Here is a 24085-nt window from a genome sequence, read left to right as displayed (position 1 = left end):
TTTAGAGTATACTTATAGTCCTGAGAAAATGGGATTAAACTACATCCCAACACTATTTAGCAAATGTCTGATGGTTATCTAACATGAATTGAGAAATCCCAGTTCTTCTATCATCTAGAATTGTGAACTCACAATCCATTCGGGTTTTAAGTTCTTTGTCTATGGAAGAGGTCTCAGGAGCATCTATATACTCTTAAGCTTTTATGGGGATTAAATGAGATAATAACTGGGAAATCATTTTGAAAAAATAAGCCATATATAATTATTCCAAAATCTTCCCTCCACCAATTTATCCCTTCTATGTCTTTGTATAGAGGCTAAAGCCTTTCTGACTCTGGGTGACAAAATTCTGCTGCTGCTGCTCAGCCCACAGGTGCCAATTTTCTTCAAACTTGAGGTTACTGATTTGAGAATAGGATTTTGTTTCTGCTGTTCCAAATAATGAAAATAAATCAGAACATGCAACTTGTAGCAATAATATTAACTCATCAATAAGTTTGCATAGCTATCATACTTTTGTGGCAATCTAATATCGATATTATTCACCAGCTACTTTCAATCCTGGATTAACATATTCCAGAGGTCACATGGCAGATAAGTAACCCTTGCAAGTAGAGCAGTAAATACTTTTCCAGTTTAGCAAGATGAGCACTAGTATTTCATTGCTATTTATTTCCACAACCCATGGTTGCTTTCATGCCAAAAAAGTCATCAAAGAAGTGGAGGATTATAGATTATTTTATCAGGGAATTTTTAATTTGGCACATATTAGATTGTCAATAAATACATGTTGACTGATTGATACTGCCAATAACTGAAGCAAAATTAAAATAATAATTATTGCTAGTTAACAACTGATTTACAAAGTACTTTGTCTATATTATCTTATTTGAACATCACAACGACACTGTGAGACAATTATTCCAGGTATTATTTTTCCCATTTTACAGATGAGTAACCTGAGGCTTTCCTCAGTTAAATGACTAAATCATGATCATATAGCTAGAAAGTGTCAGAGGCAGGAAAGGGGCCCTAGATCCATACTTCTATTCAGAATATCATTCTGCCTCTTTGTCCTCCTTTTGATTATCAGACAAACTGAATGCCATGTAAATGTTAAGCAGAAAATTTGGTAGAAATTATCAAATTCAGATATGATTTCATACCATATATAATTTTATATAGTCTGAAGGCCAGGACTACATGCCAAAATGAAGGGCTTTGGATTGCGGCCATAAATCAATTGGCCCATTATCCAGCCATATAATTGTCTTAATTTTCTACTTCACCATCCTAATGTAGGAACAGCTTTTGTGTAAGAATATAACATTATCCATGTGTACAATTTGTTTCCTAACAACTCTATCTAATATACAGTCCCATATAGTCATGCATTAAGAACTTTATAGCTGGAATGAATGCCATGCCTTTCTGATACTTTAAAGAAAATAAGCCAAAAAATGATAATTCCTTTTTAAAAACTCTTTCCATTTTTCTTTTATCTCTTTCAAATCCTGATTAAAACTTATCTCTTCCCTAATTACTATTATCCTCCTCTAATCATTTTCTTGATGGGTCATTATTATTCATACATCTAATTTTCTCAATCAAACAAATATTTGTCAAATAACAACATTGTTGATAAATTTTTAAAAATTATTTTCCTCATGCTGACACCTGTATATGTTTGTCTGTACAATTGGATCATAAGCTTTTCACAATGAAAAAAAAAACATATATTGATTGCCTACTATATACCCAGCATATATACTATATGCACTATGGGAAATACAAATCTAGCTGGAGATGCTGGACTTAAAATAAATCAAACACTTCTTAAATAATGCAGGCATCACATAATTAAGTGCTGATTTTTTTTTTTCACTAAAACCGTAAATGCTATAGGAATCCAGAGAAAAGGAAATAAGTAACATTTGGAAGTGAGAATTGAGATAAAACTTGAAGATTAATAGTTTTTAGATAGTTGAAAAATGAATAGTTATCTATGGATTATTTCAGATAGAGAATATTTAGAAAAGGAAAAAACATGACCAATATAAAAAAGATGGAAATGAACATGTTTTTATTGGACACTGAAAAGAATTGATCATCACAGAACATCTGTGTTTAACAGTACAGGGAAATTAGGCAGTAAAATTGGAGAGAGAATGGGAATAATTTCTTAAGAACCTTAAAATAAGTGCAACAATTCAGAGTATATCATAGCAAATAGGTAGCCATTATTGGTTTTGGACCAGAGAAATTAAATAGCCAAAGGTATATGCATGAAAAGTCATGTAGGATAGAACAGAAAGTGAAGAGTAGAGAACCAAAGTCACCTGTGTGGCTGCTATATATATATATATTTTTTACTGATGTTTTAACATTGTATTTAAATTCTGAGTTCCAAATTGTCCTTCTACCTTTAGACCTTCCTCCACCCACTGAGAGGATAGGTAATTTGATAAATATTATGCATGTGAAATAATACAAAATATTTCTGTATTAACGATTTTAATAAAAGCATGAAAAATTTTTAAAATAAGTAAATTGTACTTCAATAGTTTTTAATGTATTCGAACATGTTAAGATAGATTGAATTTGTAAGAGAAACTATAGGTATGAAGTGAGGTAGATAAGAAAGGTGAAGGCATATGTATAGAGGTCTTAATTCCACTGTATTCTTTCCTAATCCGAGTGTGTGTGCATGTATGTATGTATGTATGAACCAGTTTAAGAAACTGGAGGTATTTCATTTGAAGAAGGGATGGAGCTTGTGTAGGGGCATGTTAGGAATCTTTAAACATTTGTAAAACTGTTTTGGGAGGAGGGATTCAATTTGTTCTGACTCCAGAGAGCACAACCAGAAGCGATAAGGAAGGTACATAGAGGCAGCTGAAGCTTGATTTCAGGAAAAGACAATTTTCTACCATGTAGAGCTTGTGTCTATAAGTGGAAAGTTTTCGCCTCCTGAGGGTATTCCAGAAGCAGTTAGATGGTCACTTGACAAGAATGCTATAGTGGGAATTGCTGTTAAAGTGCCTTTTAATTCTCAAATTCTGAGATTCTATAAAAGAGGATAAGGGAAAATCTATAGTAGTTCTTGATTATGAGATAAAAGAGAAGGAGCATGATAATGCAAAATTAAAAGAAAACATTTAATTCTCTCATTTCTATTTGAGCAGGAACATGGTTATAACATGTAGTATAGAAAGGAGATCCTGTTTGAAGTAGAAAAATTCTTATCTGGGGCACTCTATTTGTTGACAATTTCTACATAGTTCCTGGAGTTGGCATTGTAGGGAGGATGCAGTAAGAGGGCTACTTATCTAACTAAAGCTCTGATCAATTTAAGTTCATTTTTGAAAAAGCAACATGAAAAGGGAATTATAGTCAGAAGACTGATTTTCCTCCTAAAAAGTAATTTTCAGCTTCGATATCTTCATCAATATCTTTCACTCTGCATTTTTAATAAGTTGCAATGTCTATTGATTCTATATCCACATTTTTTTTGCAGAGGTATACATGCACTGGACAGAACCTAAATTCCATGCATGTTGTTAATTTCTTGTGACTATCTCATCTTCTCCATTACCATCCTGAATCAAACCCTTGCCATCTCACACTCCAACTATAGCCCTAGCTTCCTAACTGATCTCCTTGCTTCTAGTCTTTCTTCTTTTCAATTCATCCTTCACATAATTAGTAAAATTATATTACTAAAGATTTTGCTGATCATTAAGTGTCAGTACCTCATTAGTACATTTTAGCTTATAACAAATCCTTCTACTTGGTATTTAAAGTTTTTTAAAACCTGACATCAACCTACCTATCTGGGCTTGTTATATTTGACTTATTCAAACATATCATGGTCTATCCAGTCTAGCTGTATTATTGTTTCTACACACATTATCTTCTGTTGCTGTGTCTTTGCACAGGCTGGCCCCAGAGGTCTGCCATATATTTTTTACTCATTTCTTAAAATGTTCAGTTTTTCTCAGTGCTTCCTCTTATATGAGGGCATCCTTTACTGAGCTCCCCAGCAGCTTGTGCCTACTCCTCCAAATTCACCTTGAATAGATTTTGTAGGTGATGAATTATGCATATGTAATCTCCCCTGATAGAATGTAAACTTCTTTAGGAAAGACTATTTTTTAGTATTTGTCTTTTTTACCCTATGACCTACACATGATATTTTATTATTATTATTTATTACATGATATTTTAATATTCATTATATTATTATATTATGTGCAACATATAACACATGTGATAATGTATTGTATTGATATATCTATTATATTATTATATTAATATTAAAGATATTAATGCTTATAGATTGATCAGTTGGGCATGATAAAATATTTGAAGTAAATATTTTAAGAAATCTGATAAAATAAAATAAAATAAAATAAAATTACAAATATGTGTGTAAGGGTATCTGTATTTGCGGGCATATAAGTATATGCATATATATGTACATTCATATATTTGTGTGTTTTAATTATACATATATCATATACACAGAGAAGAGAAGGGAGGAGGAGGAGAGGGAGAGAAAGAAAGACAAAGAGAGAGAGGAAAGGAGAAAGGGAGGGAGGGAAGGGAGAGAGACACAGAGAGAGAGACAGATAGACAGAGACAGTGTGACAGAGAGACAGAGAGATAGACAGAGAATTAGAATTCTTTTTTTGGCTAAACTCCTAGATGTATATGTGTGTGTGACCACTAAAAAGGTCATTAAAACCAATCAAAATATTGTGTGTGTTGCTAGCAAAAACCCCCACAAACTAATGAATATGGGTAAAATGTTATTTATAATTAGCTTTCAGTAGTATGCACAGCAAGAGTTGACTACATTGACTAAATGGAATTGACTATGCTTTAAAAAATGACCAATTAGTCTGTTTTTTAAATAACCATTTGGTTTTCTGAGGATTGAGACAGTGATAATAGCTCATTCTAACAATAAAGAGAAGCCTCTTCAAGCTCTTACTTAGACATTGCACTTGACCTACTCTCTCAGTAAAAGATAACGCCTGCTCCCTGAGCAAAGTAGCACAGTAATAAGCCCGCCCTGTCCTTCTGTGCTCCCTGCATGAAATGTAATGTGATCTGCTTGAAGAAACAAGATCCTTCCTGCCACCTATGACCTCTACAATCACCAGCTCAAGAAGTGTAGCAAAATACTTATAAAATGGTCATGAAAAATATCACCAAATCCAAAAATATCATTTGGATGTCACAGCAGAATTTTGAAAAGTTTCTTTTCCTATGTACTGGGTCATCTAATAATAGACACAATAATTTGAGCTCATGAACAACAGAGAACGTGCCATCAAGATTTAAATTATAGATTGTATTCAAGAAAATTTACCCCCAAAAGTTTGCTTTGGCCAAAGTAGTGTATCTTTCACTGAGCTAATGCAGAAATCAATGTACTGGAATGCATTCACACTACATTAACTTCTTACAAGTTACTGTAAGGCAGCAAGAAACCTTTGAATTATCGCCAAGGTATAAAATTAAGTATGATTTTCAGTTCTGATTTATACAGCATGCTGGTAAATGGCTAATTTGTTTCACTTACCAATAAATTTATTTTCTAATGGTGTGAGCACACTCTAATTCAGAAAACTATGTATAAGCATTTCTTCTTTTATAGAGGTACAAAAATTCATATGTAGAATATCCAAAATGATTTAGTGCAATTTGAAGCTACTATCTTGTATAGTTGTACTTAAAGTTGCAAGTAAAGCGGTTAAATGGGAATTGGTCTGGCCTTAGATGGCTGGATTTAATCTCTGACTTTGACATTTTTTAGATGTGCTGCTGTGAGCTCTCAGATCCTTCACAGAGTTACAAGTAACTCTCTAAGACTGTAATTTGGTTGATGAGTTACCAAAGAGCATTGCTAGAAGAAATTTTCACACCAGGATTCCAGAAATCATGGAATAATAAATGTGCATATACACAAGTATGTGCATATGTGTATATACATACATTGAGACTATCATCAATTTACATATGTGCATGTATAATAGACATATATTCACATATATCTATATATGATATATTCAGACTGTTGGGTTCTATATATGTATAATTCGATGTATATATGCATATATATGCATACATAAATTATATAAACATATAAGGATAGGGATCAGATTTATGTATTTATGTGTGCATGTATATACATACACATTTAATATAACACATATCTTTCTGGCCTAATTGGACATAACTCCCCTCTTACACTCTACTATCAAGTCAATAGGCCTTCCCTCTATTATGCACACAAAACATTCCATCTCTTTCTTTCTTGGTGCCTTTGCATTGGCGATTCTCCAAACTTGAATGATATTTCCTTCTCAACTCTTACCTCTAAGATTTCATCCTTTTCTTTAATATTTAGTACAATCACTGTGGTCTACATTTATCCTTTTCAGAACCTTTTTACTATAGTACCCTCTCTCCTAAATTATCTTGTATTTGTCTTTATTATTTATTTAATTAATTTTTATATTTTATAATTTATATTTTGTTTTATTTTTATAAATTATAGAGTATAATTTATTATATTTTATATTTTTATTTATTTTTCCTTTTTTACTTATTAAATTTGAAATTATACTATTTGCATTTTCCCATGTATTTTTATTTCTCCCATAAATTCTAATGGGATTAATTAATTTATTCTATTAATAATATAGTTATAATAATAATTATTATTATTATTCAAATGGATTCTATTATAAGCTCATCATAAGTATGAATTGTTTTATTCTTTCTTATTATATCTTTTATATAACACAAAAAGTCAGCAGAGTGTTGGGCACATAGGTAACAGTTTAACAAGTGCTTGTTGATAAAGTTATCTCAGATCACTAAAAGATTATGTGATTTAGCTCCCTATGCCAGTGATATCCCAATCTAATCAAAATTCCTGAAAAATGCATATAAGCACACACACACACACATATATATTTGTGTACTTGTACTTATATATGTATATGCATATGTGTATGAACAGCTGTATATATTCATTGTATGTCTGTGAATACACATGTGCATGAGTACATGCATACATGCCTTACTTAAATCTATTCTTTGATGAAATCTAGGTCTTAACAGCTCTATCCTCACTAGGATGCTCAAGTGTAATAATAATCTATCTATAAGATTATTGAAGAAATGACAGCCTCTATTTGTATTTTTTTTTATTCTATTCCTTTTGCTTATAGTGGGACCAGAGCAGGTTCATATCTGTCTTAAAGCATATTTTCAAACTCAGGATTTCAAGGAAAATAAGTACTAACATTCAGACCTCCAAACCTCTTGATTTAGGATGTCCTGCTCACAAAGTACTAAAGATTGGCATTATTAAATATTAGATTTTTGTGCTAGTTTTCTCTCCAACCCACATTTCAAGATACCCACTCCTGTTCTTCTTCTGGCACTAGCCTAAACTAAGCAGGCACAATGAGTTAATTCATTCCTTCCCTACTCTATACTATCAAGTTGGGCAGGAAGGCTTCTCCCTTAGAGAGATTTAGGCTTTTTAGTTCTACAGTGTGTGGGAGAAGCATAAATGTACCTGAGTACATTATTCTCTCTGTCTCTAGACAGACTCAAATTTGTATGCTCCTTTCAGCCATTATTATAAGCAACACATCTCACATTGCCTTGCTCATGTTAGACATGTTTAACTCCTTATACTCTGATTCAGGATCCCCCACCACCACTTTTTTTTTTTAATGTACGTGGCCAAATTCACACTTAGAAAGTCTAGGAAAAAAAGGGATGTGCATGTAAGGTTTTACTGACATCTAAAAAAAATAGTTTTATCTAACACTTGTTTTGACAGAAACAGTATATTGCCTTAGAAGGAATGTGCTTGAATCTACTTTATACCTTGTTTTCATTTTCTCAACAATGAAAAACATCTTCAAATTGGAAAATTAGAATAAATAGTTGAGAGATAAAGTCAAAAACAATTGAATAGGTAGTAAAAGATGAGAGGAGGTAAAGTATGGATCCAATAGTGTATTAGTAAAAATTTAACAATTGCTTTCAAGAAGAAAAAAAAATGTAAACAATACACTTTTAATTATAACCTGAATTATTAGTGTCTTCTTTTTTTTAAATCTAGACAACAAAAGATTAATCAAGCTCCAATTTGTAACAATTAATGATTTCCAATATGTTAATATTCACTCTGAAATTTTAACAACACATTCTCTAGAGAGTTGATAAAAACTGTCTGGACCTATACAGAATTCCTCATAAGAAAACTATACCAAGCAAGGATTTGCAGAATCTCTCTCTCTACCCACCTATCTCCAGAGATATGGAAGGGGGTCACTAATAGATAAAGTGGGGTCATAGCTAGGATGGTTTAGAGGCAATATTTGAAACCTAGTCTTCTGTTCTTTAAATCTAGTTCTACTTCCCTCTGCTTTCTCTTTAGAGCAATGAGTCTCTTTAAATATAAAATATGTGTAAAATATTTTGTAAAATGATGTGATGTTAGAAAGGGAGTTGGAGGCAAGAGATGGACAAATGTAATAATTCTGAGAAATATAAAAAATGTATTCCAGATATAGCATCTAAACTTGTTAAGAGACAGTAAAGAGGAGTAAGTAGGCTACAAGTCAGGAAGAACTTCCTCTTCTGTGACACTGGATAAGCCATGTAACCTAGACAACACTATAAATTACATAAGTAGTCCAATCTACATTGTGATAACAGAGATGGCTTACATTTAAATAACTTTCTTCTTTAAACTGAGTTATCTCAATCAATTCTCACAATAACCAAAAAGAAAAGAACTATCACTTTCCCTAGTCATAAATCTAAAATAAATAAATAAATAAGGATTAGAGCAGTAAGGCAACAAAGTTAGAATATATCTCAAATTGAATTTAAAATTTTAGTGAGCTAAAAATTATATTACCATAAGTTTTCTCATTCAGAGTCCCAATAGCAATGAAATAACCAGTTGGGTGTTTAAAAAATCATTACTGATTGAGAGAGAAAAGAAAGTGTTGAACATTTTATTGACTGCACTTAGAAGACAGAGCTGTGTTTGAAATTAGTCAGAATTCATTAAGAGCCATTGATATCGAACCTTATTTGTCCCCACCCCTTTTTTTTGTTTGTTTGTTTTTGTTTTTGTCAAGGGTTATCAGAAAGAAAAGATACAAAAGACAATGTGGTACAGTAGGAAGGGGTATAGATTCTGGAATTAGAAAATCTGAGTTCTGAACCTGCCTCTTATACTCATAGGTTTTGTGACTCTATATATGCTACAACCTCCTTTAACTTTAATTTCTTCATGTGTAATATGGAAGGCTTGTATTAGTAGGTTTCTAAGATTTCTTCCAGAATTAATCCTGTGACAACATTTCCTATGAGTATCTTGGACTGAATTTAAATTTCAGTGAAGCACCTGACAAAGGCCCTTCCTCAAAACATCCTTCTGGGGGAAACAGGAAATTATTAGATGGATGATAACAATTTTTTGGGGGGGAATTTTAGGAAATCCCTGATTAACTTCATTGAAAACAAGACAGAAGTTTAATAAACATCACAGAAAATATGATCAGGATCAGACTGGATGAAGGTGTCAAGAGATATATGATAAATTTCTGTATTTTCTTCAAATTCAATATTTCATCAACCACGAGAATGAAGTTTAAGAAGAAATACTAATCAAATTTATAGATAAAATGAAGCTAAGTGTGATAATTAGCATTTCTGATCATAAAATTAAGATTACTAAAAATCCAGTCATGCCAGATTGATAGATCAAAACTAACAAGATGAAAATTTAAAAAGATGAATGTAGTCTTGCACTTAGATTTAAAACATCACAACTTTTTTCACATTTTTAAATATGATTACTCTTTGGAGTTTCACATTTTAAAAAATGAGATCCAGGAATAGTATGGTCACACAGTTAGTGGGAAAATCTCAAACTAGAACCAAAGCATCTCAATTTCAAATTGAGTTCACTTTCTGTTATAAAACTAGTAAGATCTGCCTTAAAAGAAATTCATGTGAAAATAATATATTTACAGATGATTCCAGGATGCATATAAACCAATATTTATGACAAAGAAATCTTCAGTTTCATTGAAATAAAGCAACTTGAAAAAGTGAATGTTATGTTATTTTATACAGTTCAAATTATATCTAGAGTATTGTTCTGAATGTCATCATTTAAGAGAAACACTGGCAGAATTTGAGAATGACATTGCATTTAGAGAAGGGAGACAGAACAGAATAATAGAAATAACACTACATTATCCTACTCCCTAGCAAAGATAGGAATTACTACCAGTATGTAATACTGCATATAAAATCAGATATTTAAAGGCCTCATTTCTAAAGTATATAAAGAATTGACTGAAATTTATAAGAATTCAAGACATTCTCCAATTGATAAATGATCAAAGGATATGAACAGATAATTTTTAGATGAAAACATTAAAACCATTTCTAGTCATATGAAAAAGGCTCTCTAATTCTGTATATTAGAGAAATTAATATTAAGAAATTCTGAGATAACACTATTCACTTCTCAGATTGGCTAAGATGACAGGAAAAAATAATGATGAATGTTGGAAGGGAAATGGGAAAACTGGGTCACTAAATACATTGTTGGTAGAACTGTGAAAGAATTCAACCATTCTGGAGAGCAATTTGGAACTATGCATATCATCAAACTGTGCATACCCTTTGATCCAGCAGTGTTACTACTGGGCTTATATCCCGAAGAGATCTTAAAGAAGGGAAAGGGACCTGTATATGCAAAAATGTTTGTGGCAGCCCTCTTTGTTGTGGCAAGAAACTGGAAACTGAATGGATGCCCATTAGTTGGAGAATGGATGAATAAGTTATGGTATATGAATGTTATAGAATATTATTGTGCTATAAGAAATGACCAGCAGGATGATTGTAGAGAGTCCTGGAGAGACTTACATGAACTGATGCTGAGTGAAATGAGCAGAACCAGGAGATCATTGTACACAGCAACAAGATTATATAATAATCAATTCTGATGGACGTGGCCTTTCCATCAGTGAGATGATTGAAGCCAGTTCCATTGATCTTGTGATGAAGAGAGCCATCTACACCCAGACAAAGGCCTATGGGAACTGAGTGTGGATCACAACAAAGCATTTTCACTCTTTTTGTTTATTTGCATTTTGTTTTCGCATTTTTTCCCATTTTAATCTGATTTTTCTTGTACAGCAAAATAATTGTATAAACATGTATACACATATTCGATTTAACATATATTTTAGCATGCTTAACTTATATTGGATTACTTGTCATCTAGGGGAGGGAAGGGGTAAGGAAGGGAAAATTTGAAACACAAGGTGTTGCAAGGTCAATGTTGAAAAATTATCCATGCATTTATTTTGAAACTAAAAAGCTTTAATAAAAAAATAAAATCAGATATTTTCAATGTGTTGATTAGTTTAATTGTATTTTATTCTCTTCTTTGTATTTTTTCTTTTATTTAAAATATCTTTTTATTATTTGGCCCTCTACGAGAGGGTAAAATGTAGGTAGAGATCTAAGACATATAAAATCAAAAGGTGTCAATGATCTATTTAGAACTTGGTTTACTACCACAGGGAAAAAAAAAAGTAAATAGATTGAAATGGTTCAGATTCTGACAGGCAAGTGAATGGTCAATTTCTAAGCTCTTCCAACATACATTTATTTGGCACAGATCCTCCTAACAGATAATAAACTTCCCTACATTAAAAGATGAAAGCAAACTCTTTTGCCTTAGAGAACTGCACAATTCTTTAATTCTGTATCATACATGCCCCTAAAAGGAACACGAAAAGAACTTTCTCATGCCATACTTTTATTTTTCATCACTATAGCCTTTCAACACATTCAACAGGGCTGCAAGCAACTATTGGACACAGTATGAGACATCAAAGTTTTTTAAATTATGTTAAATTTATTTGTCCTAAAAGGTAACCCAACATGGGGTGGGGGTGGGGGGAAGAGAAAATGGACTTATCTAGAATCCTGTCTTTCCCCCATAAACTTACCTAACCTAGTTTCATACTGTTCTTTTGGAATTCTCATTCAGAGGTATTTAACCTATAAAGGGGAACAGCATTTATTGTTGTTGTTGTTGTTGTTGTTGTTTGTCTATTTATTTTAAAGAATAGTACCAAAGAAAGAAAGAAGACTAAGGAATTTTTTTAACAGAAAAAGTACTGTTTTAAGTGTTCTTTAAAATTTTTGAGATTTATTTGAGTTAGAAGTTTTAAGTTCCTCAACCATTATATACTCAGTCATTTAAGGTCTACCTGAAATAAGCTAATTTAATAAATACTAAAAATCAATTGAAATTCAATGGTTCAGTCATAATCAGAGCATAATCTATTAAATGTCATATTAGTAATAGTTAGATTTGATTTTTTAATGCAATCTTGGGATATGCCCATGTATCTATGACCTTTCTTTGGATTCCAAACTAACCATACCTTCTCATTCCAAGTGATGCTTATTTGTGTCTTTCTATATATTTATGGTAAAGTATTAATTCATCAAGCAAATTATTTCCTTCTGGTTATTTTTACTATTTTGGTGATCACAAAGTACTGAGCCTAATTTTATTTTTACTACCAACCCCAAATAATTGATGAAGTGGAATCTATATGGCAAGGCAGTTACAGAAATGGACTTGGAGTTCAGAAAATCTGGGTTCAAATGTAGATTCAGACCCTTATTAGCTGCATAATCCTGGGTATGTCACAACCTCTGTCTGCCTCAGTTTTGACATCTATAAGATGGAGATAATAATAGGACCTTCTAGGTCTGGTGAGAAAGACAAATTAAATGATATTTGTAAAGTGTTCCAACAACTACAATAATGATGATGGTAAAGTAGCAGCAGCAGTAGCAGTAGTGTAGTAGATGATATGAAGTCAGAAGGTTCAGGTCAAAATCCTTGTTTCTTACTACCTGTATAACCTTTGGCTTCCTCATCTCTAAAATGAAAATGTTAGACTAGATGATATTTATGGCCACAAATTTCCTTTTATACCACTTCACAAATAAGTCTTAACACTGGTTATTTGCAGAAACCAATTTATACTCACTACCCCTCTCTCAATTGCCTTCTTGTTCATCTGAAATTTTGGTTCCTCTGAGATTGTGGTTTTCTTTGAATTTCATCCTATAAAATCCCATGAAAGACTTCAAATATTATATAGAAAAATAAGGATATTTTAATCCTCCCCTTCCTGTTTTATTCTTTTACTGCTTTGAGTCATGTTTTTATTGCAGACTATTTTTCTTTTTTTAACTTTTTAATTTACAGTTTTTAAAGTGTTACTCTCTCCTGTGTGCATTATGCAAAAATCCATTTGTATGACTTACTTGAAAAAATATTTAAAAGATGGTATATTGCAGTAATAACTTATTAGGAATCATGCTTACTCACTGAGAGCACAATCTCCTCTTATTAAATTTTGAGCCCAAATAATAATTATTACAATTCCTTGTCCATAATATATCAATAGACAAATTCAATAGTAATGCATGCAACTACATGTCATAAGCTAATCTGTGTGAAATTTTCTACTGTATTTCATTTGCTCACTATGGTTGGCCAAATCAGTCCATTTTGAGAGATCACAGAACTTAGATTGAGAAATATTTGTGATAATCCAAGGCTTGAGACAAGAAGTCTCAAGTTAGATTTAAGCAAGAACTGGAAGATCTCACCAGCAACAGAAAATCTCTCTTCTCTTTGGAGATTGTACTGCTTCATCCTCCATGATAAAGACAAGGAACTTTGATGGTATACATATATAGTTTTTTTTTTTTTCCTCCCTCCTTTGATGTCAATACTCAGCAAACCATTGAGCAAAGTAAATTCTGTGGTTGCATTTTTCCTAGCAGTGTTTATGAGTTTTACACTTGTTTGAGAAGCATTTCTATGAGAGCATTTAAGATCACATTTTATTCTCTAGAGACTACTTTTTTTTGGTGGGGGGGGTTCTTCTATAAGCTATGGATGTAATTGTATGTTACTTTCTTTCGGTCTTTTAGTGTTGCAATTGCCAAGACATGGTCTGTTGTAAAAACTCATATATTTATCATTGATATGATCTTGATAAATGTGTGCAAAGACCATTCCCATTAAAACTTTATGTAGATAAGACAATACAGTAGAGTGAAGTGAGACCGAGCTACAATTAGTGACACTCATGGCCTTATTTTTAAGTTGTTCAAAAGAAGATAATACTCTAACAGAAAGAAAACAGTTATGGGAGGAACTATTACCATTACACCTTCATCTGCCCCCAAAAAGAGAGGACTGAAAAACTATCAACACATCAAGTCCTGATTCATATACATAATTTCTAGTTCACAGAATATTAATTAAAACAGGAAAGGATTTCAGAAGTCATCTAGGCCAAGTAGGATGGTGTTATTGTACCCTAAAGGTGACTAGAAAAACATCAAAACTTCAACTACTGATCTATGTCTAATTTTTTAATTCAACTATTAGACCAGTAAAGATTTTTAGAGCTTATCTAATACAATTAGAATGATACAATTATCACCCCAAAAATACATATCTGTTAAAGTGACTGAAAAGACATCAAAAAGTCAACTACTGAACCATATGCCTAATTTCTATTTCATAGGATAATGGATTTACAGCTGGAATGGATTTATAGAGGCCACAATTCTCAGTTTCCATAATTATCTTGACCCAGTCCTGACTCAGTTTCCCTGTTTTTCAAAACTTCCCCTCCCTCTTTATCAGAATATTTGATAAAGATTAAAGATCTTATGTTTTAGAATATCAGAATGCCTCTCCCCATCCCAAGCTATCAGAATGTCAGATACCACCTTATCAAGATGCTTCTCCCCATCTCCGGGGTACTTCTTCCTGATTATGTTATCTCATTTCCTTAGGCTCACCCCACTCTGTCAGAGTCCCCTTCCCACTCTCAACACCCTGATTCCACCCCTGTCTCAGTCCACCCCCTGAGTCTGAGCCATGTATGTATATAGGTCATTGAGAACTGTCATTGTTTGCTGGATTCTTGAAGGCAACAGTCTCATTCAGCCCTGGGACCAAACCATAGATCCATTTGGTCCCAGTATATCTCTTCCATTTAATAAATTATTAAATGTTCTCTAATCTCTATTTTGCTTAGTTTCTCCAACATTACAACCTACCAGAAAGTCTTATTTTATAGATGTGGAAATTTAAGGTCAGAAAAGTTCAGTGAGTTGCCTATGATTTATAAGAATGTTAATTCCCTGAAGACCAGGGTTACTTCTTTTTTATCTTTGTATCCTTAGCATCCAGCATAAAGGAGACTGAATGTAAATCAACACATACTCTGTTCATTTCTTTTTTCTGTTTATTTTTTCCTCTCCCATGGTTTTTCCTTTTTGCTCTGATTTTTCTCTCCCAACATGATTCATAAAACAATGTGTATTAAAAATAAATAAACTTAGTACAATTTCAAAAAAAGGAAAATAAAATGGAAAAAAAAAAGAGAACCTAGCATAGTAATCTGGTACATAACCTTAATTCATCTCTTGAGAGCAAATCTCTTCCCACGCTAATCTACTATCCTACTGTTAGAAGGATTTCCCAAAAAATATAAGTTTGACCATGACATTCTTCCACTCAATAAAATTCTGTGACTCTCTATAATCTCTAAGAGCAAATATAAATTCTCCCATCTAGTTTTAAAGGCTTCACCTCTTAACTCTACCCTAAGATTATCCCCAGTTTATAAAGTTTATATATCTCCTTTGTTCATGTTCTTTGCCCATTGATTATAAACTCCTTGAGGGCAGGGACTGGTTTTGCTTTTTCTTTATAGCCCTAGTACATAGTACAGTACTTAGAGAATGCTTTTGTTGTTCTCCACTTGTTTCAGTTGTATTCAATTTTTCATGTCCCTATTCAGGGGTTTTGTTGTTGTTGTTGTTGTTGTTTGTTTGTTTGGTTTTGTTTTTTGACAAAGATACTGTAATGATGTGCCATTTCCTTCTCCAGTTCCTTTTATAGGCAAACAGTTTTAAGTGCCTTGTCCAGGGTCATACAACTAGTAAGTGTCTGGCACTAGATTTTAACTCATCTTCTTGAGTTCAAGAATAGCATTCATTCTAATGAGTCACCCTATGTATCTCAGTTTCCTGAAATATGACAATGTATAATAATAGTACCTGCCTTACAGTTATGAGGATCAAATAAGAAAATATCAATAAATTATTTGCCACAGATCCTGGAGCATAATAGATAATTATTGTTTGTTTTCTCTTTCCTTTGCCTCATTAACGTCTAGCCCAACTGGCTTTCATTTTCTAACACTCCATCTCTAATCCCCATGCTTTCACATTATAATCCTTGTTTAAAATGGACTTGCTCTTAATATCTGATTTATTTCTATCAAAATTCAGCTATATCTCAGCTTCTCCTTAAATTCTTTCATGATTTCCCCAACTATTCTCTTACCTCCACTACCTTGCATTAATTTTGCATGTATATATATATGTAGAGGGCCCACAGATAATGGGGGAACTCTGGTAAGTTAGCCTTTAGACCAGAGGAAACCCTCTGACAATATCTAGTTTGGCTCCCCATTTCCCTTGGTGTTCACACCTTTTTCTAAGAAATCAAGGAGGGTATGACTACCTGTGCTCTACTTGAAGCAAAGGATACTTATAGCAGAGTGTTTACTCAGTGTGATTGATGAGATAATGGCTCTCTAGTTCACACATACTTAGTTTGCTGTAATGATGTAATTATACCAAGGTATTTAAGGGCTGAGAGGACTTGAAATAAGGACACTCCATCTTTGACCATCCTCCTGAGTCTTGAGTCTTCTGCCTACTTCACTCCTCCACTAATACTAAGGTTGGTTCTGAGATCCTCCAGACACACACACACACACACACACACACACACACACACATAGGTCAAATTATATGTGGGCAGAGACTATATTTTGTTTTTATAACTCCAGTGACTGTAAAATAGTAGGTGTTTAATTTTTGTTGATTAATAGATAGCAAGTACTTTCATAAGTGCTTATTGAGTTGAATTGAATAGGATTTCAATTACAGGGACCTGGAAGGAAAAAGCTTATAACTGAAGACATTTTTCATATCTTTGAAATTCATGATTGGAAACAGTGCAAATACTCTCAGCCACTTAGTTAAACACACACACACACACACACATATTATATGTGTATATGTATATATGTATATATATATGTTCTTATTTAGTAAGCTTTTTCAAAATGAGTTTATCTTTATATGTATATATATATATATACATATGAAATTTGTCTTAAGAAACACAAAATAAACTAGAACTTCTTATTTTCACAATAAATACAATATTTTCCAGATATGCTTATGAATGAAATGAATTTTTTCTTCACATTCAAGAAATGTTACAAAGATTGTTGTTTCACTAATATTATACAAGTTTTTTATACAAGTTATTAATATATATTCAATGTCATTAAGTTCCAAATCTCATGACAATTCTGGTTGTGATAACATTAAAGAAAGCAACTCATCATTTATCAAAATTTAACTATAATTTAACTGGAACCAGCTAGATTTTAGATTTGTGTTTTTTTTTTTTTTTTTTTTTTTTTTAATGTAAGGCAAAGAATTAGAACTTATTTGTATGGAAATATTTTGATCACACAGAAAGCTCCTTCTCTGCCTTCTTTCATTCTTCCAAAAGCAATGTCTGAGCTCTTCTAGAAGTCTAATTTCATTTCCTACCTTTTATCTCTAATTGGATATGCAAGCATAGTATGTGGAATATAATGATACTAATAACAATTTGGATTTTCTAATATCTCTCTGATCTTAGACGTTCCCTTTTTCTTTTTCAGGACTGTGTTAAAACCATAAGCAGGTTTTTAAACCACCAGGAGAGTAAATAATTCAACTTTAAGAAAACTTGCATAGGCACAAATATTTTGACAAAATTTCTTAATCTAAGTCCATGAATATTTTTTAAAAAACCAATAGCAATATTTCAATATAATGGTTTTCTTTGTAATCCTGTAATTTTTCTGAGAAAGGATCCATAAGCTTTCCAAAATTGCCTGATGACACTTAAATAGTTAAGAGACCCTGATATAGAGAACATGTAGACATACTCTCCTTAAAAAAAAAAAAAATCCAATTTTTTCTGAATGATTTGATGTTCAAAATAGTAAAAATTTCTGCATGAGAGGACCTATTTTTGTATTAATCCTTAAACTATAAGTAATAGTCATTTATTTATTCTGTTAATTAGACCATATTCCCCTTGTTTCTATGATTCTATATGTTCAGAGAATGAAGAATAGCTATAACATATTAGTATAAGAAATATATAATTAATGTTTCTAAAAGGGAAACTGAGGATGGCTAGATGGTATAGTTTTTAGAATCTCAGCAGGGAACAGAAAGACTCCTCTTCCTGATTTCAAATCTGGCCCCAGAAACATATTAGTTTTTTGACTAGAGACAAATTACTCAATCCTGTTTGTTTCATTTTCATCTGTAAAATGAACTGAGCTGGAGAAGGAAATTAATCCTCCAAAAGGAGTTATGAAGAATCAGACATCACTGAAAAAAAAAACAAACAAACAAACTAAAAAACTAAACCACAACAAAATGGATAATTATTTCTGTTCCCATTTCTACACAACCTTATCACTATATTTAAAATCTTATCCTTTCTTATATAACCTCTCTTGTTCTTGAATTTGAATACTGAAGTGTTTATGTTTGTGAATGATTACTGGCTTCAAAATAAAATTTAATTTAAAAAATGCATCCTAAGTGCAAATTGGAATTAGTATTGAATCATATTTTCTTATCAATTAGCAGCACTCCTTAACAACTGATTGCTATTCTGCTTCAGATGCTGATAAAGGCCACTAGAGAATATAATAGCCCATATCAACTAAGCAACAATTCTAAAGAATGATGCAGAAGGAAAGTCACCTCTCTTTTATTCCTAGGGAACTATATTCATCTCCTTTTTTGTATTTAAAATTGAAATTTTGTGTTTAAAAATTGAAGAATAATTGTATTGAATGATCATGCTTCATCATTGATCTTCCCTTAATTAAGTGTCTTGTTCATCTTGACTCATTGTATCTTGGAGAGCCTTAGGTAAGCTTCCTTTATTCCTACTTCAATTCATATCCAGACTGCTATACCTCCTCATCATGCTTACTATCTCACCCACCTATCCATCCCATCTTCCAGGTCCCATATGTCAGAATCTTTAAAATGTCAGCATCTTATTTTCCCATATTTATATCTCCAGTGTTTAACATATTAATATACAAATAGTTAAATGCTTAACAAAAACTCATACTCTCTCTTTTTTTTTTTGATCCTTTTGTTCTCCTTATAAATTTTGAATAAAGATGAAAAAGTAGCTATTTGGTGCTTGTACTTGATAATGTCTTCACAGTTAACTCTTTTAAAGTAAAAACACTATCCTTGACCTTTCCATTCTTTTAGAATCTTAATTTCTGAGATACACCAAAAAAATAGCTTTCTAAATGCCTTTAAAAATATCATGCCTCTTTGAAACTTCCACTCCCACTTCCACTTTCCAGTTTCCACTCCCACAGATTGAGTCTTATAAAAACTGGCTTCAATCTTTCAATCTTTCCTCTCAAAATCATCTGAGGGTCTGGGTTTGTTGTATCGTTAATTCATTAACACTCAACAGTGTTCTTAACTTTAGAAAGTTTTTAGCTTTTAGAAAAATCTTTCATTGAAATACTCAAGTACATTGAGTATAAAACCTTTTCCCCAGAAAATTAGTGAATATTCACCCACTCAAATGGAATACGTGGGGAGAGTTAGCATGAACTTAAAGGATAAGAGTGGGGAAGGATAGAAATAATAAGGGATAGATGGAGAGAGAGACAGAGACAGAGAGACAGTGACAGAGACAAAGAGAGACAGAGACAGAGAGACACAGACAGACAGAGAGATAGAGAGATTGAGAGAGATAGACAGAAACAGAGAGAAGAGCAAAATAAAGCAGAGGCAAAGAAATAAGACTCCATCTCTGGAACTGGATTCCTCCAAACCAGAAGTCTTCCATCACTAGACTGACAAATTTCAAAATGACTTACTAATTAGAATAAGAATATATTCTTACCACACCTTTACATTTGGATTAGATCAAGAGGCTTTTTTTCCTGACTTCTCATATCCCTTTTCCAGAGCATTTTAGTATTGAAGTGGTAGACAAAACATATAGAACTGTAATTGTGGTTTTGTTATCCTCACCACTGACAATCAAGCAATGGAAAATCTATTCCATTTTGCATCTGCTTGATCTTTTCCTTCCAGCTGAATCTGAATTTCCCTTGCCTGTCACATATTATATATGGTGAGAATATCAAGTGTCCCCTACCCTAGATTATTTCAGATTGCTCATTATTGGTTAAACTTTCCTAAAAATAAATGGTATCATGATCTATGTCTTTATTCTTGTCAATTTATATTTCCCCTAAGCAATTCATTTAGATATGTCATATTGCCTTCATCTTATTTTTATACTTTCTTCTAATTTGATATTTTCTTAGCTTTTAACTATAATTGTTTTTTTATGAGTTAATTTTTGAGTTTCAAATAACACACACAATCACTTGTTGATTAAGCTTTGTTTGACAAATGAATTAGAAAAATGTTTTATTACAAGATAGCAGTTTATTCTCCACTCTAAACACCTATTCTGATAACTCTCTGGTAATCAACATGCAGCAAAATGAATGAAGACTAAACCTAATAATGAGCAGAAAACACAGGAAAAATCTGAACAATCCAAACCAAATAACTATCAAAAGCTTGAAGCTAGTATCTGTTTACAATTATCTTATGAAAGAAAAATAGTACAATAGGAAAAAAAAAATATGAGACTAGCGATTAGCACACGAGGACACTAATGCCAAGTTTGTGGCTCACCATTTGACAATTTTAACAAATCACAGAAGCTGTGTGTGTTTCCATTTTCTCATGTGGATAATGGGGATAATAATATCTATCCTTTCCCCCCCTTCATAATGGTCTGGAAGACCAAGTTAACGTTTATAATAGTACTAGGCTATAGCACTGTATGTGATATAGACCAAAATCTCAAAAGCATTAATTTCATTCATTCATCCCCTTACCAGAGCTGCTGCAATAAGATGGGTCAACAAGCCGTCCATTTTTATCAGAACAAATTATGGCTTGTAGGCGCACTCCTTTTCCACAGGCTTTTGTATCTCCATGCAATCTTATGCCCCGTTGAGACTCCTTTTTTCCCTCTGGAAGAATGCACTCAGACCAATTTCCATTGGGTTGGGCTGTGAATACATCACAAGGGCAGGCCTCTGTTTCAACTAGAGGATAAATTTCAACATTCTGGCATTTTTCCTTCTTTCTGTTCTTCCCTGTTTCAACAAGAAACATTGTGTTAATGTTACATCTGATGTTTTTGATAAAAACTGGTCACATTTATTTTTAATGGCTTTTAGTTTGTTAAAACTTAAATAACCTGAAGTGTAAATACATATAATTTTTTTCTCTCTCAAAACTCTGTCCCCCTCCCACAATCACCTGGCCTTTTCCATGTTTCTAAAGTATGTGACAAAGAAGTATATCACAAGGCAAGTAAAGTACTTAAGAGATTTAGAAAGTTGTTTTATATTGGATAAAGATAACAAACCCTTGAAACAATCTTGCTAAAATATTTGTATTGATAAGAAATTCTTGGAAATGTTATGTAATATCATTATCCCCATAATTAGCTCATGAAAGAAAATTGATTACTTTGTCTCTATTCCCCTTGCAATCAATGGTTGCCAGGGCGACCCACAAAATGATCAAATAAACAGTAGCCCTTTTCTTAGAAATGACTTTGCAAAGCAGACTTAACCAGATATTCTTCACATATGCAACAGATATTAAAACTGTCATACTTAATTGTGTAGTGCTGATTTTGATTAAAAGCAATACCTTATATTTTGAGGGATTTTGTTAACTTTAGATTAAAATGATGTGTTTTTTTTTTCCTCCTACTATCAAGTTTTGTTTTGTTTTTTTTTTTTTTTTCCCTCACCCCAAACACTAGTGACATTCCTTTAAAGCTAGAATCCATTATACTGGCAGATTCAATCATCTTGGCCATAAAGAGAGGCAAACTTGATGTTGTTCAGTAAACTTCAGAGTGGAATGGCTATCGATGACATTTTGATGGCAACAATCTATTTACCAGAGTTGAAAATAAATCTTAGCTTTCTTAAGTGTTCTCTTACTCACTGGCTACATTAATAGAAATCGAGGAATTTTTTCTTGCATATGGCAAGAGAAAGTGTTTGGATTGTTTTCAAAGTTTTCTTTGGGTGAGATTGATAAATGAATTCACCATTTTTTGTCAGTTGATAGCACAATATTTATCTATTCTCTGTGATATTGTGGAGGCAGCAAGGTGCTGAGTACAAAGCATAGAGTGACAATCACTAAGTAGACTCTGCAAGTAGATGTCACAGCTCTCTAGGCTTCAGTTACCTTCTCTGTTAAGTTTTGTAAGCATTTAAGAAAGTATAGAAAGCATGAAGTTTGAAATTATTTTTGTAGTTCATTTCAGTCATGATTGACTCTTCATGACTCCATTTGAGATTTTCTTGGCAAAAATACTGGAGCAGTTTGCCTTTTTCTGCTCCAGTTCATTTTACAAACGAGAAAACTGAAGTAAGGAGGGTTAAATAACTAGTTCAAGACTGCATAATTAGTAAGTGTCTAAAACCAGGTTTGAACTCAGAAAGATGCTCTGACTTTAGGCCCAATACTCTATGCATTGTCATCTAGATAATAACCAATTAAATTAGGGTTTTTATCTGCTTATTGGTAGGAGAGTATGTACATTTGATGAATTTTAAAGTCCTTTAAACTTTCAATTATAATGCTTCTCTGTATTTGTAAAATATCATCTTACATGTATTCCCATTGAAAAAAATCATTGTTCTATATAATATTTATGGAATTGATGACTTCATGGAATGTGATGACCCTTATAGTCACTGGAGTCAACTAAAAATCTAAGAGCAAAGTCTATGCCTCCACTCAAATAAACCTTCAAACATGGCTTAGCAGAAAAGCTGAAGCCAATCAGACCTATTATTATATTTTTCTTTCTTCTAGTGTGATGTGAATATATTCAAACAGGACTATTAACTCTAGTATAACTGGTCAAAGTATTATAGGACAACTTTGAGGCATACTCAAAACAAAATGTTCCATTATCAATGGAATTCAGCAAATCGAGTGGATAGATTTTCATAATATTCTTTTCACTCCTGTTTGAAAAACGTAAAAATAGTTTCACATTTACCACATTTTAGCCAAAAGCCATTTGAAGATTGGGCAATTATATGGGTCAATCACAAGAATGTCTGCTACTTAGAATTATGAATTGTTTAATGAGTAATTGAATCTAGGTTCTGTTTGATTTAATGTGAATAGCAGATGGATGTTCAGTGCCAGTTTAAACAACTACTATATTATAACTTGCAATTACATGACAGCAAATAATAGGAAGAAGAACTGGCAACTAATAGACATATTCATGATGTTTGAAAATTCCCTTTATGTGTTCTATCAAATTATTCTGAAGTTTGATTTTTTTTTTTTTAGCCAAAATGATTGAATCTTCCATTATACTGTATTTTAATTTTAATGAGCTTCATTCTTGTTGGGGGCAGGAGTCTCACAAAAAAGAAATAATTTTCACATTAAGAAATTAACATACAGGTTTATATATACATATTAAGTTCTAGTCAAAGGCTCTATTAGTTTTCATCAAATGACTGATTCAAGCAACATAATCAATTCCTGGCTTTCAACTGAATGATTGATAGTGTTTTCTTATGTATTTGTTGAAATGTCTATCTAAATGTCTAACTATGTTTCACTTTTCAACTAGTATCACAAGAAAAATACTAATTGAAAAGTGAAGCATGGTTAGACAGATAGTAAT

At 32.3% G+C, this 24085-nt stretch overlaps 1 protein-coding gene across 1 annotated transcript in view; it reads right to left on the bottom strand.

The window, feature by feature from the left end:
- Positions 1–21216: 21216 nt before the first annotated feature.
- The window catches only part of LOC127557246 (thrombospondin type-1 domain-containing protein 7B-like), a 570574-nt gene continuing 567705 nt past the window's right edge, over positions 21217–24085 (bottom strand). The window contains exon 13 of the mRNA XM_051990636.1: positions 21217–21500. Within this exon, the coding sequence (XP_051846596.1) occupies positions 21217–21500 (284 nt within the window). The remainder of the gene's footprint in view (positions 21501–24085) is intronic.

This window comes from Antechinus flavipes, chromosome 3 (genome assembly GCF_016432865.1).
Source record: "Antechinus flavipes isolate AdamAnt ecotype Samford, QLD, Australia chromosome 3, AdamAnt_v2, whole genome shotgun sequence".
Taxonomy (NCBI): Eukaryota; Metazoa; Chordata; class Mammalia; order Dasyuromorphia; family Dasyuridae; genus Antechinus; species Antechinus flavipes.
Note: the sequence above shows the minus strand (reverse complement) of the source record. Positions and strands in the feature narration are given on the sequence as shown.